The sequence below is a fragment of the Artemia franciscana genome, chromosome 6 (assembly GCF_032884065.1).
Source record: "Artemia franciscana chromosome 6, ASM3288406v1, whole genome shotgun sequence".
NCBI lineage: Eukaryota > Metazoa > Arthropoda > Branchiopoda > Anostraca > Artemiidae > Artemia > Artemia franciscana.
The window spans coordinates 35843627-35860827 of NC_088868.1; the positions used below are offsets into that span (position 1 = coordinate 35843627).

Genomic DNA, 17201 nt, shown 5'->3' on the forward strand with positions numbered 1-17201 from the left:
GTTGTTAGTTTTTTTTAGTTTTTTTTATTAGTTTTTAGTTTTTTTTTCTTTTTAGTTTTTTTTTGTAGTTTTTACTTTTTTTTTAGATTTTTTTTCTTTTTTAGTTTTTAGTTTTTTACCTTTTTTTTATAGTTTTTTAGCTTTTTTAGTTTTTCAGTATTTTCTTTTTAGTTTTTTTTGGTAGTTTTTACCTTTTTTAGTTTTTTCTTCTTTTGTATTAATGCTAAAGCCAAGGTTCAAACCTGGAGCCTCTCGGACCTAGAACCTGAAACATAACGCTTTACCAACTCAGCTACTTCGGCGTGAATACATTCGTTTTGAGCAGCTTCCTCGAGTGTTGCCATTGTAGGTTCTTCAGTCATTTTACAATTAGAAATTTCTCTTTCAACGATCTTCTTACAATTAAAAATTTGTCTTGAACGATATTCTTAAATACCTGTGTCCTGGTCGTCATTTATATTCCATGTGTCCCGGTCGTCATTTGTGTCCCGGTATCCCAGTCTGTAATTTCTCTTTGAGTGTCCCGGTCGTCATTTATATTCCCTCTGTCCCGGTCGTCATTTGTGTCCCGGTCTGTAATTTCTCTTTGAGTCTTTTTTCTATTTAGTCTTTATGGTACTTGGTATTAACCAAGTGACATATAGCAATCGCGAATTCTGTCGGTCTGTCGGTCCCGGTTTTGCTACTTTAGGCACTTCCAGGTAAGCTAGGACAATGAAATTTGGCAAGCGTATCAGGCACCGGACCATATTAAATTAGAAATAGTCGTTTTCCCGATTTGACCATCTGGGGGGGGGAGTAGGAGGCCAGTTAATTCGCAAAAAATAGAAAAAATGAAGTATTTTTAACTTATGAGTGGGTGATTGGATCTTAATGAAATTTGATATTTGGAATGATATTGTGTCTCAGAGCTCTTATTTTAAATCCCAACCGGATCTGATGACATTGGGGGGAATTGGAGGGGGGAAACCTAAAGTCCCGGTTTTGCTACTTTAGGTACTTCCAGGTAAGCTAGGACGATGAAATTTGGCAAGCGTATCAGGGACCGGACCAGATTAAATTAGAAATAGTCGTTTTCCCGATTTGAACATCTGGGGGGGGAGTGGGGGGCCGGTTAATTCAGAAAAAATACAAAAAATGAAGTATTTTTAACTTATGAGCGGGTGATTGGATCTTAATGAAATTTGATGTTTGAAATGATATTGTGTCTCAGAGCCCTGATTTTAAATCCCGACCGGATCGGATGACATTGGGGGGAGTTGGAGGGGGAAAACCTAAAATCTTGGAAAACACTTAGAGTGGAGGGATCGGGATGAAACTTGATGGGAAAAATAAACGCAAGTCCCAGATACATGATTGACATAATCGGAACTGATTCGCTCTCTTTGGGGTAGTTGGGGGGGGGAAGTAATTCTTAAAAATTAGAAAGAATGAGGTATTTTCAACTTACGAACGGGTGATCGGATCTCAATGAAATTTGATGTTTAGAAGGATATCGTGTCTTAGAGCTCTTATTTTATAACCAGAACGGATCCGCTCTCTTTGGGGTAGTTGGGGGGGGGGGTTAATTCTGAAAAATTAGAAAAAATGAGGTATTTTTAACTTACGAACGGGTGATTGGATCTCCATGAAATTTGATATTTAGAAGAATATCGTGTCTCAAAGCTCTTATTTTAAATCCTGACCGGATTTGGTGACATTGGGGGAAGTTTGGGGTAGGGAAACCTAAAATGATGGAAAACGCTTAGATTGGAGGGATTGGGATGAAACATGGTTGGAAAAATAAGCAGAAGTCTTGCATACGTGATTTACATAATTAGAACGGATCCGCTCAATTTGGGGGGGGGGGGTAATTCTGAAAAATAAGAAAAAATGACGTATTTTTAACTTACGAAGGAGTGATCGGATCTTCATGAAACTTCATATTTAGAAGAACCTCGTAACTCAGATATCTTATTTTAAATCTCAACCGGATCAAGCGTAATTGGGGGGGGGCAGTTGAGGGGACCGGAAATCTTAGAAAATACTTAAAGCGGTGAGATCAGGATGAAACTGGATGGGAAGAATAGAAACCTGTCTAAGATACGTGACTGACATACTTGGACCGGATCTGCTATCTTTGGTGGAATTGGGGGGGGGGGGGTATTTTGAAAATTGAGGTATTTGTAACATACGAAAGGGTGACCAGATCTTAATGAAATTTGATATTTAGAAGGATCTTGTGCTTTAAAGTTCTAATTTCAAATTCCGACCAAATCCTGTGACATCCGGGGGAGTTGGAGGGGGGAACCGGAATTCTTGGAAAACATTAAAATTGGGGTATTTTTATCTTACGAATAGATGATCGGATCGTAATGAAATTTGATTTTTAGAAGGAATTCATGTCTCAGAGCTCTTATTTCAAATCCCGACCAGATCTTTTGACATTGGGGGAGTTGGAGGGGGAAATCTTGGAAAAACACTTGGAGTGGAGGAATCGGGATGAAGCTTGGTGGATAGAATAAACAAATGTCCTTGATACGTGATTGACAGAATCGTACTAGATTCGCTCTTTTTGGGGGGGTTGGGGGGAGGTTTCAGTGATTTGGCGAGTTCGGTGCTTCTGGACGTGCTAGGGCGATGAAAATTGGTAGGCATGTCAGGGAGCTGCACAATTTGACTTGATAAAGTCGTTTTCCCAGATTCGACCATCTGGGGGGCAAAAGGGAGAGGAAAAATTAGAAAAAATTAGATATTTATAACTTACGAGTGGGTGATCGGATCTTAATAAATTTTGATATTTAGAAGGACTTTGTGACTCAGAGCTCTTATTTTAAATCTTGACCGGCATCAAGCCTCTTATTTTCCTTTTTAAATCAATCTATTGATTCATAGAATTTTGTTAGAGCTCATACCATATGATCTCTTGGCTCTTAGCTCTTCTCGCCTCGTCACAAGTGCCATATGAGCTCTTAGCTCTTGTTTTTTAGTTTTTTACCTTTTTTCTTTTTTCAGTTTTCTCTTTCTTCTTTATTTTTCAGCGTCACTATGAAATACCTATCACCGAACCTTTGTTTTTTTAACTAAAATCTGGTAGGCATTGATGACCTTATCCAAGTCAAAATCCCAAACCCAATCATCATAGCTATCATTTTCAGTTTTGATATGTTTTGACTCTCGCTGTCCAGGTGGATTTTCATCTAACTGCGCGGTTTTGGGTTCTTTAGCCGCAAGCCTGTTTTCTTGCTGTTCTTGTGATTCCTCGGCACGCTTTCTTTTCTTACTTTCTCTATCAGCCGCAAGTTTTTTGGCATAGACTCTTTGAGCAGCTTCCTCGGCTGTTGCCACTGTAGGTTCTTCAGTCGTTTTACGATTAAACATTTTTCCGTCCACGATCTTCTTACAATTAAAAATTTGTCTTTGAACGATTTTCTTAAATACTTTTAATGACGTCATCGTCATAACAAACATGACGACAACTAACTTCATGACGACATGATGACATGACGTCACTCGACAGACCCACAGACAAACAACTTATTTTTATATATATAGATGTCTGCTGGAAGACCCAAAAAATGAAGATTTATAGTTGCAGGTAAATCGATTACCTGGACCATCAGTTGCGACAACGCCATTACGGGTGGCTAAAGCCAAAGCCATTGCTAAATTGTCTGAAGTAATCAAAATCTAAAAACTTGTCAAAAATGAAGAGCAAAGACACGGGCGGTTAGAAGATATACGAAAACGACAATTAGAACTTGTCAAAAGTGAAAATGAAGAGCAAAGACACACATGGTTAGAAGACATGCGACACCGAGCAAGTGAGTGAATCAAAAATGAAAATGAAGAGCAAAGACACACGCAGTTAGGAAAAAGGTACGGCGTCTCAAAAATGAAAATGAAGAACAGACAAGAGGCGGTTAGAAGATATACAAAAACGACAATTAGTTCTTGTCAAAAATGAAAATGAAGAGCAAAGACACACGCGATTAGAAAAAAAGCGACGGCGTGTCAATAATGAAAATGAAGAGCAAAGACACACACGGGTAGAAGAAAAGCGGTGGCGTGTCAAAAATGAAAATGAAGAACAAAGACACACGCGGTTAGAAGACATGCGACACCGAGCATGTGAGCGAGTCAATGACAATCAACCTGGATAGTGAGAATGAAAACGTGTCAAGAATAAACGTATGGAGAATCAAAACGTGATTGGGTTTGGGATTTGACATCAATGCCTACCATACCTTCATGAATAAGGTCATCAATGCCATCAATGCCTACCATACCTTCATGAATAAGGTCATCAATGCCTACCATACCTTAATGAATAAGGTCATCAATGCCTACCATACCTTTGGAAATTAAACACCTGGACTAGATAGTTCGATAGAAGAAAAAGAAGTTTTGTCCCACCACATGAACAATTAAAAGAAACAAAGGTTCCGGCCTCCCTCTTTACACACTCCCAGGAAGTTCCCTTTTCCCTTAAATATTTCCTTACGGCATCCTCCTATCCCAACGAAGACGACTAGCTTGCCGTTTAACCCTAGACGGTTGGTTGAAAAGGACAATTTCCGACAATTTGTAATCCTTGCATCCACAGAATGTGCCCTAGCCATCTCAACTTTTCTCTCATTATAAAACGAAAGAGCGGAATTGAACCACACTTTTCGCACAGCCTACTGTTTGAAATACGGTCAGTCAGTCAGGTACCCAAAACAGTCCTTAGGTAATGTCTCTGGAAAACGTCTAGCAAATCATCCTCTGTTTGTCGGAGCGGCCATTCTTCAGAACCATGCTTGACTACTGTCATCACTGTAGCTTCCAACAGAGTTGTCTTCTATATATATATATTATATATATATATATATATATATATATATATATATACATATATATATATATATATATATATATATATATATGTGTGTGTGTGTGTGTGTATACACATGCCCTGGCCATCTCAACTTTTTTCTCATTAAAATCTGAATCTAAATAATTGTAAAATATTAATTCTTTTATGTTGTTTAAAAAAAGGTATTTTCCAATTTAGAATCCCCCCTACCACCAAAAACAAGATCCCTGGCACTTGTCTAGTAAGCTTGAGTATTTTAGTAGTTGCTTCGTTTCAATTATTTTATTATTGATAATAGGCTATTTTGCTAATGTTGTGTAAGATCTTAGATACTGTTATTGCCCTTTCCATGAAAGAGGAGCTAATACGTAATATTGCCATGTAAGTAGATCTATATCATTATTCCGTTAAGAATATTAGAAAATTGCAACAGCTTTTTATCTAATTAATAAATATATAGGATAACAACATCGTATCTTTTATTAGAAAAGTTTCTTAATAACAGAAAGATCTAATCTAGAAAAAAAATATCAATGCGTCTTGATCATTTAGCTGACTTTGATATTACTTGGTGACGAAATAATGACCTGTCTTTCTAATTGAGAACATCTATTTAATCTTTCCTAACAGAGGTCAAAATACTATTCCTTCTACTTAGTTGCCGAATGAGTGATATATTTTGTTATTGGGTTTAAGACTCATTCGATAACGCCAGGGACGTACGCCAGAGGGGGGGGGGCTAGGATTCATTTTGCTTGGTTATTACCGGTCCATTCCGAAATCTTAAATTTTCTCGAGTTCTTGGGCAATTCATATTAAAATATTTTCTTTATTATTTCCCCCCCCCCAAGTAAACTAAATATAAGCAAAGACGAAAACAACACTGCCTTTCCATTATGCAAATCACAAAAGGAGCAATAATGGGGGATTATTTTCAGATGGGGAAATTTTTTTCAAAAGAACCTTGTGGATTTGTATCTCAGACCCGTCATAAGCAAAGCACAGATAAATCAAACAGTTCGTGGTAACGAACTGTAGTCAGGAGCGACCCGGCTCAATAGTAACCAAAACTCTAAAAAATGGAATTTTGATACCAATAGTTACATCAAAAGAATCGCATTTTAATGCTGATTTTAAATATATAAGTTTCATCAAGATCAGTAATACCCATCAAAAGTTACGAGCCTGAGAAAATTTGCCTCATTTTAGAAAACAGGGGGAAACACCCCCTAAAAGTCATACAATCTTAACGAAAATCACACCATCACATTCAGTGTATCAGAAAACCTTACTGTAGAAGTTTCAAGCCCCTATCTACAAAAATGTGGAATTTAGCATTTTTTGCCAGAAGACAAATCACGGATGCGTGTTTATTTGTTTTTTTGTTTTCTTTTTTTTCCCCAGGGGTGATCGTATCGACTCAGTGGTCCTAGAATGTCGCAAAAGGGCTCATTTTAACGGAAATTGAAAGTTCTAGTGTCCCTTTCAAGTGACCAAAAAAATTGGAGGGCACCTAGGCCCCTCCCACGCTAATTGTTTCCCCAAAGTCAACGGATCAAAATTCTGAGATAGCCATTTTATTCCTCATAGTTGAATAACATAATAACTATGTCTTTGGGGACGACTTACTTCCCTGCAGTCGCCGTGGGAGGGGCTGCAAGTTACAAACTTTGACCTGTGTATATATAGTAATGGTTACTGGGAAGTGTACAGACGTTTTCAGGGGGATCTTTTTGGTTTGGGGGGAGAGTTGAAGGGGGCGTTACGTGGGAGAATCTTTCAATGGAGGAACGTTTTATTGGGGAAGAGACTTTCAATGGAGGGGGCGCAGGATTTTCTAGCATTATTTAAAAAAAAAACAATGAAAAAATTAATATGAAAATTTTTTCTACTGAAAGTGAGGAGCAGCATTAAAACTTAAAACGAACAGAAATTATTAAGCATATAAGGGGTTTACCTCCTCGTATTACCTCACTCTTTACGCTAAAGTATTCAGGGGCCATTCTTAAGGAATTGGGACAAAATTTAAGCTGTAGTGTAAAGAGCGAGGTATCTACGAGGGGTAAGCCCCCTCATATACGCAATAAAAACATACGAATATAGAAGTTCGCTACGTAAGCTAATTCGTAAGTTACGTATATTTTTTACTTATGAAAACGTTCGTAAAAAATCAAAAGTTATAGTTGACTTTTTAAGTAATCAAAAAATTGGAGGGCAACTAGGCCTCCTCCCTCGCTCCTTTTTTCTCAAAATCTTCCGATTAAAACTATGAAAAAGCCATTTAGCCCCCAAAAAAAAAATAATATGCAAATTTCGTTTTAATTATTTATGCGTGGAGAGCCAAGATTAAATAAAATGCATTAATTAAAAAAAACGTCCAGAAATAAAACGAAAAAGAAAAAACAAGTTTTTTTAAATGAAAGTAAGGAGCGACATTAAAACTTAAAACGAACAAAAAATACTCCGTATATGAAAGGGGCTTTTCCTCCTCAACGCCCCGCTCTTTACGCTAAAGTTTTTTACTGTTTTAAAATGTAGAGCAAAGAGAAATAGTCAAACTTTAGCGTAAAGAGTAGGGCGTTGAGGAGGAAAAGCCCCTTTCATATACGGAGTAATTTTTGTTCGTTTTAAGTTTTAATGTCGCTCCTTACTTTCATTTAAAAAAACTTGTTTTTTTTGTTTAATATAAAATAAGACTTACAATAAAATACATGGTGACCGAGACTAAACCATAACTGAAATTAAGAAATTCCTGTTTGATTTATCTTTTGTTAATTGTAAATAAGATGATATATATAATTATAAATAGTTGCTTTCTGTATTATAGCTCAATAAAGAATAAAATTAATTAGATAAAACAACTAATTAATTAAAACTAAAGATTAATTAATAGTTTCCCTTTTAAAGTTCTAAGCTCTGTAAAATTTCCCTTTTAAAGTTCTTTCCTAAAAACTTCTTTTCCCAAGGAAAATTGTCCCCGTGGAAAATCCCCCCACCGAAAACTCCCCCATCCCAAAAAAATGTCCGTTTATTTCCCAATAACACACACTGCATGTAAAAAGTAGGTAAACTTCATAGCTTAGAGCCCTCTCCCAAGGGGCTATGGGCGGTTTCATCATCTCCAGAGGTATGTTTATTCGACCTTTAAACTGTGCTCATCAAAACGGCCATCTAAAATTTTTACACCAGATGATATTGGGGAAAAACGGGGGCTGGAGAGGGGGGGCTAGTTGCCTTGTAATCTTTTTGGTCACTTAAAAGCCACTTAAGCTTTTAATTTCTCTTTGAACCAGTCTCTCTCGATCTTCAAGGCCGACCTTCTAAGGTCAAACAAAGAGCAGGTTGTCTCCAAATATGATGGAAGGATTTCGTAAGAAAAGATCTAAAGGAACTAGGAAATTCTTCAGAGGGAAGCGAAGAGGGACGCTTTTAACAGAATGGGATGGAGGAGGGTGTGTATGTGCATAGACATGTTAACCCAAGGTGGTTTGGTGTTGCACTGAGTTGTTAGTAGTAGTAACAGCAGTAGTAGAGGACACTGACATTACTCTCTGTACCGGTTTCATACTTTGATACCGTAACTGTTAAAAGTGAAAAAGGAGAGTTGGATTGGATTCAAATTTAATATTTGGTAAATCGACTTTTTACACCATAATGGGTCTATCGATAATCAAAATCAGTTATGCGTAACAGATGGGAAACTGACCCTAATTTGAATGTTTAAGTAATAAACCGATTCTTTTTTTATATAAAAAAATTCTTATATATATATGTTTTTAATGGGTGTCATAACTTAAAAGGCTTAAATTTATAACCACCAAACTTCAAAGGGGAGCGAAAAATGAAAAAAAAAGACTGTGATAATTTTTACTAATATTGATAACTTTTTTTAGTGCTTATATAATATCTAAATGTTTTTGTAAAAGCTTTATTTTGATTCTTGGTTTTCAATAAATTAACTAGCTAAAGTGTCTGAAGAAGGGTTGCAAAATTTCAAAAATCGTGGGGGTGAAGTATGCTGTGCCTGACACGAAGTGCGCCATGTATGATACGATGAGTCATCCAATGATTCATCTGCTTTCCATTTGTAGAACTTTTTCTGTTTTTTACCGGATATAGATATACAGTTTTATCTTTCTGCTCTCTTACGATTTTAATATGTCAACAAAAAAATAAAATAACAAATAAAAACTTTACTATCGTTTCATAGCTGAGATTCAATTATACCCGTCAAAGGTCTCCGATCCGGCATTGTGTTGATCTAGCAGATAACTCATTATCGAGAAGAATATAGAATTAGTTTTTTACTCCATCTTTATGTCTTTTATTGCAGAACCACGTTTTGAATTGAAATATTTGAACTAAAGCATGGCAATTTAAGGCATGGCCACCAAGTTGCCCGTTTACCGCACGTGGCCCGTCATTGATGACTTTTGTCAGTGGTCCCCTAAGATCTCTTTGCAAAGGAGTTTAATATGCTCTAAATCTCTATTTAGCTACAATGAATTTCCGCTCGTGTTATTCCATATGCGGTATTAGGTTTGTTGGTAGGGATTATTTCTAATATTATAGAGAAGATATTTGGGAAGTGTGTTTCCGAAATTCGAAGTAGAAGTATTCAGGAGTTGTGTTGATTTTTGACTGTGGTTCTACTTTTTGCGTAATTTAAATATAAATATATTTTATTGAGTTTTAGTTAGTTCTATGAATATAACTGTACCGAAACTATTAGGTGTGCTATATTGCATAGGTAGGCTGTATTTTATTCTTTGATTTTTCGAAATTTGGTTTTCATATTCTGTTATATCATTACTTATATATATTACTTATGTATATATATATATATATATATATATATATATATATATATATATATATATATATATATATATATATATATATATATATATATATATATATATATATACATACATATATATATATATATATATATATATATATATATATATATATATATATATATATATGTATATATATATATACATTCTCGTAAATTTTCTTAAATTCTATGTTTTTTTGCCCCTGGTAACCCCAAAAACTGCGCATGGAAGTCGTGTTTTTCAAAGTTTAAATAGGTTTGCAACCACCCACAAGCAAAATGTATCTTGATTACATATAGCTAATGCCGATTCTTTGTTATTTCAGGTCAACTAGGTCAAGTGGATGAAATGACTTTGGAGGAAAAAATTCAGATCAGAACTAAGGTTTTATTTGTAAAACCCCCGAAAATTGAACTGAAAAAGAACAAAGGTCTTGGATCGGCCAAACAGTTTCATGTTAAGCGGCAATTGACAGATGAAACTCGACGTCGTTTTATTAAAGAAACAGCCGAAGAGAAACTTAAGGTTATGGAGGAGGTTTTGGGAAGTCAAGAAACGGAGGATGTAGTCAAAGTTTATGATCCTTTAAGTAGATTCAAAAAGCAAAAAAAATAAATTTGGTTCATCAATGGATTTAGTACTAAATGGAAGTAATTCTCTAGCATTTTTTTTTTATTCAGGTGGTGTCAAAGACCTTATGTTATTGGTGCACCAAATGGAGCTTTTTAAGCGATTAAATAAAAAAAAAAAACTAGTTTTTATGGCACTTGGTATTAACCAAGTGACATATAGCAATCGCCAATTCTGTCGGTCTTTCGGTCTGTCTGTCGGTCTGTCGGTCCCGGTTTTGCTACTTTAGGCACTTCCAGGTAAGCTAGGACGATGAAATTTGGCAGGCGTATCAGGGACATGACCAGCTTAAATTAGAAATAGTCATTTTCCCATTTGACCATCTGGGGGGGGAGTGGGGGCCCGGTTAATTCGTAAAAAAATAGAAAAAATGAAGTATTTTTAACTTATCAGCGGGTGATGGTCTTAATGAAATTTGATGTTTGGAATGATATTGTGTCTCAGAGCTCTTATTTTAAATCCCGACCGGATCTGATGACATTGGGGGGAGTTGGAGGGGGGGAAACCTAAAATCTTGGAAAACACTTAGAGTGGAGGGATCGGGATGAAACTTGATGGGAAAAATCAGCACAAGTCCCAGATACATGATTGACATAATCGGAACGGATCCGCTCTCTTTGGGGTAGTTGGGGGGGGGAGTAATTCTGAAAAATTAGGAAAAATGATATATTTTTAACTTACGAACGGGTGATGGGATCTCAATGAAATTTGATGTTTAGAAGGATATCGTGTCTTAGAGCTCTTATTTTAAAGCTTGACCGGATCTGGGGAAAATGGGTGGGGGGGGTTTGGGAGGAGGAAACCTAAAACTTGGAAAACACTTAGAGTGGAGGGATCGGGATGAAACTTGGTGGGAAAAATAAACACAAGTCCTAGATACATGATTGACATAAACGGAACGGATCCGCTCTCTTTGGGGTAATTGGGGGGGGGGGGGTATTTCTGAAAAATTAGAAAAAATGAGGTATTTTTAACTTACGAACGAGTGATTGCATCTCAATGAAATTTGATATTTAGAAGGATATCGTGGCTCAGAGCTCTTGTGTTAAACCCGACCGGATCTGGTGACATTGGGGGGAAGTTGGGAGCGGGAAACCTAAAACTTGGAAAACACTCGCATCCCGCAATCCCTCGCTCTTTACGCTAAAGCTTTTAATTGTTTTAAAAAGTAGAATTGTGGCAAAGAGTCAAACTTTAGCGTAAAGAGCGAGGGATTGCGGAGGGGACAACCCATTTCATATACGGAGTAATTCCGATTCGTTTTAAGTTTTAATGTCGCTCCTTGCTTTCAGTTAAAAAAACTATTTTTTTTATTTAATTTCTGAATGTTTTTGAATTAATGCATGTTTGATTTTGGCTCTCCGCACATAAATTATTAAAATGAAATTTGCACATTAATTCTTTTTTTTTTTGGCTAAATGGCTTTCTCTTAGTTTTGATCAGACGATTTTGAGAAATAAGGGGTGGGGAAGGAGGCCTAGTTGCCCTCCAGTTTTTCGGTTACTTAAAAAGACAACTAGAACCTTTAATTTTTAACGAACGTTTTTATTAGTAAAAAATATACGTAACTTGAGATTTAACTTACGTAACAAACTTTTATATTCTTATATTTTTATTATGGATATGAGGGGGTTTGTACCCTCGTTAATACCTCGCTCTTTACGCTAAATCGTAAGTTTTGTCCCTATTCCTGAGAATGACCTCTGAATCAGAAAGGCCGTAGAACAAATAGTTGAGATTACTAAAAATACTTTAGCATAAAGAGCGAGGTATTTATCTCCTCCTAAATACCTCGCTCTTTATGCTACAGTATTTTTAGAACCCCTCATATGCGTAATAATCTCTGTTCGTTTTAAGTTTCATTGCTACTCCTTACTTTCAATTGAAAAAACGTTTTCATGTTTATTTTTTCATTATTTTTTTTTATAATAATGCTAGAAAATCCTGCGCTCTTTTCATTGAATTTTTCTTCCCCTATGACATATTCCTCCAAGGAAAGATCTTCCCACATAGCCTCCTCCCCTCAATCCCACCCCCTAAACCAAAAATTCCCCCTGAAAACGTCTGTACACTTCCCAATAACCATTACTGTATGTGAACACTGGTCAAAGTTTGTAACTTGCAGCCCCTCCCCCAGGGATTGTGGAGGAGTAAGTCATTCGCAAAGACATAGTTATTATGGTTTTCGACTATGCGGAACAAAATGGCTATCTCAAAATTTTGATCTGTTGACTTTGGGAAAAAAATGAGCGTGGGAGGGGGCCTAGGTGCCCTCCAATTTTTTGGTCACTTAAAAAGGGCACTAGAACTTTTCATTTCCGTTAGAATGAGCCCTCTTCCGACATCCTAGGACCACTTGGTCGATACGAAGACCCTTGGAAAAAAAAACAAACAAATAAACACGCACTCTTGATTTGTCTTCTGGCAAAAAATACGAATTTCCACATTTTTGTAGATTGGAGCTTGAAATTTTTTTCTATAGGGTTCTCTGATACGCCGAATACGATGGTGTGATTTTCGTTAAGATTTTATGACTTTTAGGAGGTGTTTCCCCCTATTTTCTTGAATAAGGCAAATTTTTCTCAGGCTCGTAACTTTTGATGAGTAAGACTAAATTTGATGAAACTTATATATTTAAAATAAACCTGAAAATCTGATTCTTTCGATATATATTTTAGCATCAAAATTCCGTTTTTTAGAGTTTCGTTTACTATTGAGCCGGGTCGCTCCTTACTACAGTTCGTTACCACGAACTGTTTGATCACAACGTATCTTTTCTTTATGGACGGCAAACAGACAGCCATCTATTAAACATTTAAACAAAACTCGGAATTTTTAATTTAAATTTTTTTTTATTTAAATTTATTTATAAATATTTTTTTTTAATTTTGTCTTTAAATTTTTTTTATTTCTTGTTTTAGTCATTTTTTACCATTTTAATTCTCATTTAATATTTTTCAATTGAATTTTAGTTACAAATTTTTAATATTCTTTTTATCTATAAAGCAATAATTAAAAAAAGAATATTAACTTGGAATATTTCAGTAAAGTTCGGGAAGTCGCATTTTTGGTCCAAAAATTGTTCTATTAAGAAAATGAGGATGCAGTCAAAGTCTATGATCGTTAAATTAAATAATAATGAAAAAAAAAACAATGTGGCTTCTAAACTTCTTTAATGATAAACTGGGTTTTTTCTTCTGTAAAGTTTCCTTTTTTTTATTAATCAACAGATCACAGATCACTTTTTTTTAAGATTAATTTTTTAGTATCACAGTTCTATATTGCTAGCACACCAAATAAGGCTCTTTAAGCGATCTTAGTGCATCTTTTCTGAGTGGATGGAATGCACACCGCAGTCTGCAACACCTTTACGTAAAACACAAGAGAAACCCCCTTTTTGCTCCCAAGATTGCTCCATTTTGAGATCGTCTTCTGGTTCCCCATTTATAATCTTCTGACCCTTAAAGTTTTTCAGATACTGTCCATGGGAAACCTAAACTCATATGCGCTTTTCTATTGTAAGATTTTCAATGCTTGCAATTAATATAAATGAAAATAAAAACTGATTTCAAATGACAGTAAAGAAAACAGAAAATTATCCTTTTTAGGAAGGGCCCAGCTATCCCGCTCTTTACACTAACATTTAACTAGGACTTTACTAAAAGCAATTCAAAGTTCATTACATATACCCAACTGGTACTTGGGAGTTGTTTATCTGCCAATTGTATTTAAAAATGATTTAACTGAGAATATTTATTATTTGAAGCTTTTTATTATTGTTGTTGTTAGAAAAATATTCAAAGTATTTGTTTAAAGTAATTAGTATTTTTTTATTCACTTTTTGACTACATTACTATTTTATAAGAGTTCATTTTTGGAGTGCTGATAGCACAAAATCCCCTTTTGTATAAAAAAACAAACGGGTTCATCAAAGTTTTAATGCTTCTCATCACTTCCATTTTGGAAACAAGTTTCTTTTAAATATAATTTATTTTCAATATGAATGGTATATTGTAATCTTAATATTTGGGAAGTAGGGGGCGAGAACATTCTGTAGCCCTTTTAAAACCCCTGCTATGTATGCTACAGTTTGCCTTTCGTATAATAATATTTTAAAGATAACAGCCCATTTACATGTATTTTACTTTACATAAGAAAATAAAAGTTTCTTAAATTTTATTAAAGATATGTTTTCTCGCTTGAGTCCATTTTTTTTATATAGATTGAAGTTTTTAAATTTAAAAACCAAGTTTCTCATTAAAAACACCGTTTCCACAAGGAGAGTAAAGTTTTCACCTCCCTCTGAACCCGTTTTTTGCTTGGTCTAAATATACTCCTTCAAAAGAAGGCACGGATCCTGGTTTAAATGTTTAGGCTTTGGGTACCCCTCCCATGGAAAGATTTGATGACCCTAATCTAATAGCTGGAGGGAAACTGCGATGGTTTACTGTCGTTAAATAAATTCCCATGAACCGCTAAATCAACTGTCTGCAATACCGTTCATTCTGTATGACCTGCATGAAATTTTAGGGAAAAATGCCCCACCTCATGGCAGTATGTGTTCTGAAACTGGGAGAGTATAAAATTTACTTTTTAATATTCCTAAACGGATTGGCTATCTCAGAATTAACTCTTTCTATAATTTTTGGCCCTATTCAAGCTGAAAATGTTAATTTATGGCATCAGTAGGAAATGTTCCGGGCGTTCCTCCAGTATCAACCTTCAAATGGGTGTATAAATTAGAAATTTGAGAAAATAATTTGTTAGATATCTTGCAGGTATAAGGCTTTTCTCCAGTATGAACTCTCAAATGGCTGGATAAGTTACTTTTTGTTTCTGAGAAAACTGTATAGCAGATATGCTGCACCTCTAAGGGCTTTTCCCAGAATGAATTCACGTATGAGTAGCAAACGCGCAGTGTTGCCAACGCTTCGAACGAAAAAGTATCGCAAAACGCCCTAAAATTGTACCACTGATAAAACAATTGTACAATTTTTTTTTTGTGTTGTGCTACGGGCAAGACGGAAAAAAAAATTTTCGCTACAAACAACACGTGGACGATCGGTAAATTACATTACAGTAAAGAGAACAAAGTATCAGATTTCTTCTTTCAAAGATATTTGGAAGACCTCCTTTCCCCTGCAGAGATCATTTTGGTGTCACTCCTCCAAATAGCTGCTCATCTATTTTGTACTTGCCGTACAGATGGCTGTGCTGCTTCATGATATATTATGACCGCAAGAGGTCAAGAATAGGTACTTAAATAAATGTTTAAACGAAAACTTAAAACTCTTGAAGAGAAACAAATAAAAACTACTATTCCCTCCGTTCGCTCCGTCCTGACACCCAGCCAAATCTTATTGTACCGTATTGTACCACATTTTGTAAAATGTACCAGGAAATTTGTGATTGTACCAGAATGTAGCTTTAGAGGTGAAATATACCAAAATGGTACAATTGTACCGTTGTTGGCAACCCTGCAAACAAGAGTTGATATAAAATACTTTAGCACATATTTTGTATTCATTTGGGTCTAATCTTTTTTTTCCCTCAGTAAGACCCTTTTTTCCTGAATTTTTGCTTTGTCGAGATTTTTAGCTAATTCAGTGTCGTCTTCTCCCACTAGAATTTCATTTTGTCAGCTAGTAATGGGTATGGTTTGGGTCTCAAATGAATTAGTATTGTCATCCGTTCCTCATAAATCTTTTAGCACCTCAATTTTTAATTTTTTGGCTTCTTCTGGTTGACTAAAAGTATTGTCACCAATTTCCTTTGCCGAATTGTCAAGCAAGGAGCCATCATTCCTTGTAGCTTTATTAGGCGTTCCAGAGATGGTATCCATTTTATCCGAATTTACTATGCTGGATGTGCACTGGTAAATATAAAGCTGAAGAATATTTAAATTTTCCGAGGTTGATGTTTCTACGATATATTGGTTTTAAGCTTTAACGTTACTCTACTTACCCTTGAAAGTATATTTTTTGATATTTTATTCAATTGTAATATAACAATGAGAGTAACCCTAAATATTAGGAGAGCTCCTGCCCACTCTGCTCCCGGTCTCTTAGCTAAAGTTTAGCGTTGCTCAAAAAATGAAAATCCCCCTCAAAGAGTTGAGCCATTAAAATTTTTAGAAGGGAGTACAAATGCCAAAAACATTTCCTCTAGGTTTCGTTGTGGTAGTGTGGATTTATTGTAAAATTATTGCTCCTCTGGACTCCACCCCCTCCTTCATCCTTTGTGCAAGTGAGCATATGATAGGTCTTTTTCAAATAAAAACCACTAAATAAATGTTCACTTTATGGAAAGAAATAGACCTAGTAAGCATCTAGTGTGATCCTTATCCTGGAGATTTAGCGTGAGGAACCTCTCCAGTCGCTTAGTAGTGTCATATGAATATAACCTTTTAATTCCCACTAAATATATTTTTGTAACTATGGGGAATAATTTTTCTCCTTAGCGTCGATACTGAATGCTTAGTCCGAATATTTGATTCCATATGAAGGGTGGAATTTCTATTGATTGGAAGGACCTCTCACGGAAAATAACTCTAAGATGCATTTTTTGGGGCTTTAGGCACACCCTCCTCTTACAAAAGACCCACCTACCTTTCCTCTCACCCAATAGCTGCCCTCCTCCAACGGTTGATTTGCAACTAAGAAATACTTTCTAACCGTTAACAATACTGCTTGTGCGGTCTATAACAATATTTCATTTAATCACCCACCATCTTCATAAATAGACTATTGTGGAGCATTACAAAAAGAACAAAACAAAAAGAAACTAGATTCCAAAAAGACAAAGATACGACCCTCAAATAAATGCAGGTGAGAAACGTCATCTATGTAATTTAACTTCTAGCATTGAATTATTTCGAATGCTAGACCATTGTT

At 35.6% G+C, this 17201-nt stretch overlaps 1 protein-coding gene across 3 annotated transcripts in view; it reads left to right on the forward strand.

Moving 5' to 3' along the window:
- LOC136028366 (WD repeat-containing protein 46-like) overlaps positions 1–10311 on the forward strand; it is a 35875-nt gene extending 25564 nt beyond the window's left edge. For all 3 annotated transcript variants that reach the window (XM_065706157.1, XM_065706158.1, XM_065706156.1), the window contains exon 4: positions 10004–10311. In XM_065706157.1, the coding sequence (XP_065562229.1) occupies positions 10004–10293 (290 nt within the window). In that variant the 3' untranslated portion in view covers positions 10294–10311. The remainder of the gene's footprint in view (positions 1–10003) is intronic.
- Positions 10312–17201: the final 6890 nt, after the last annotated feature.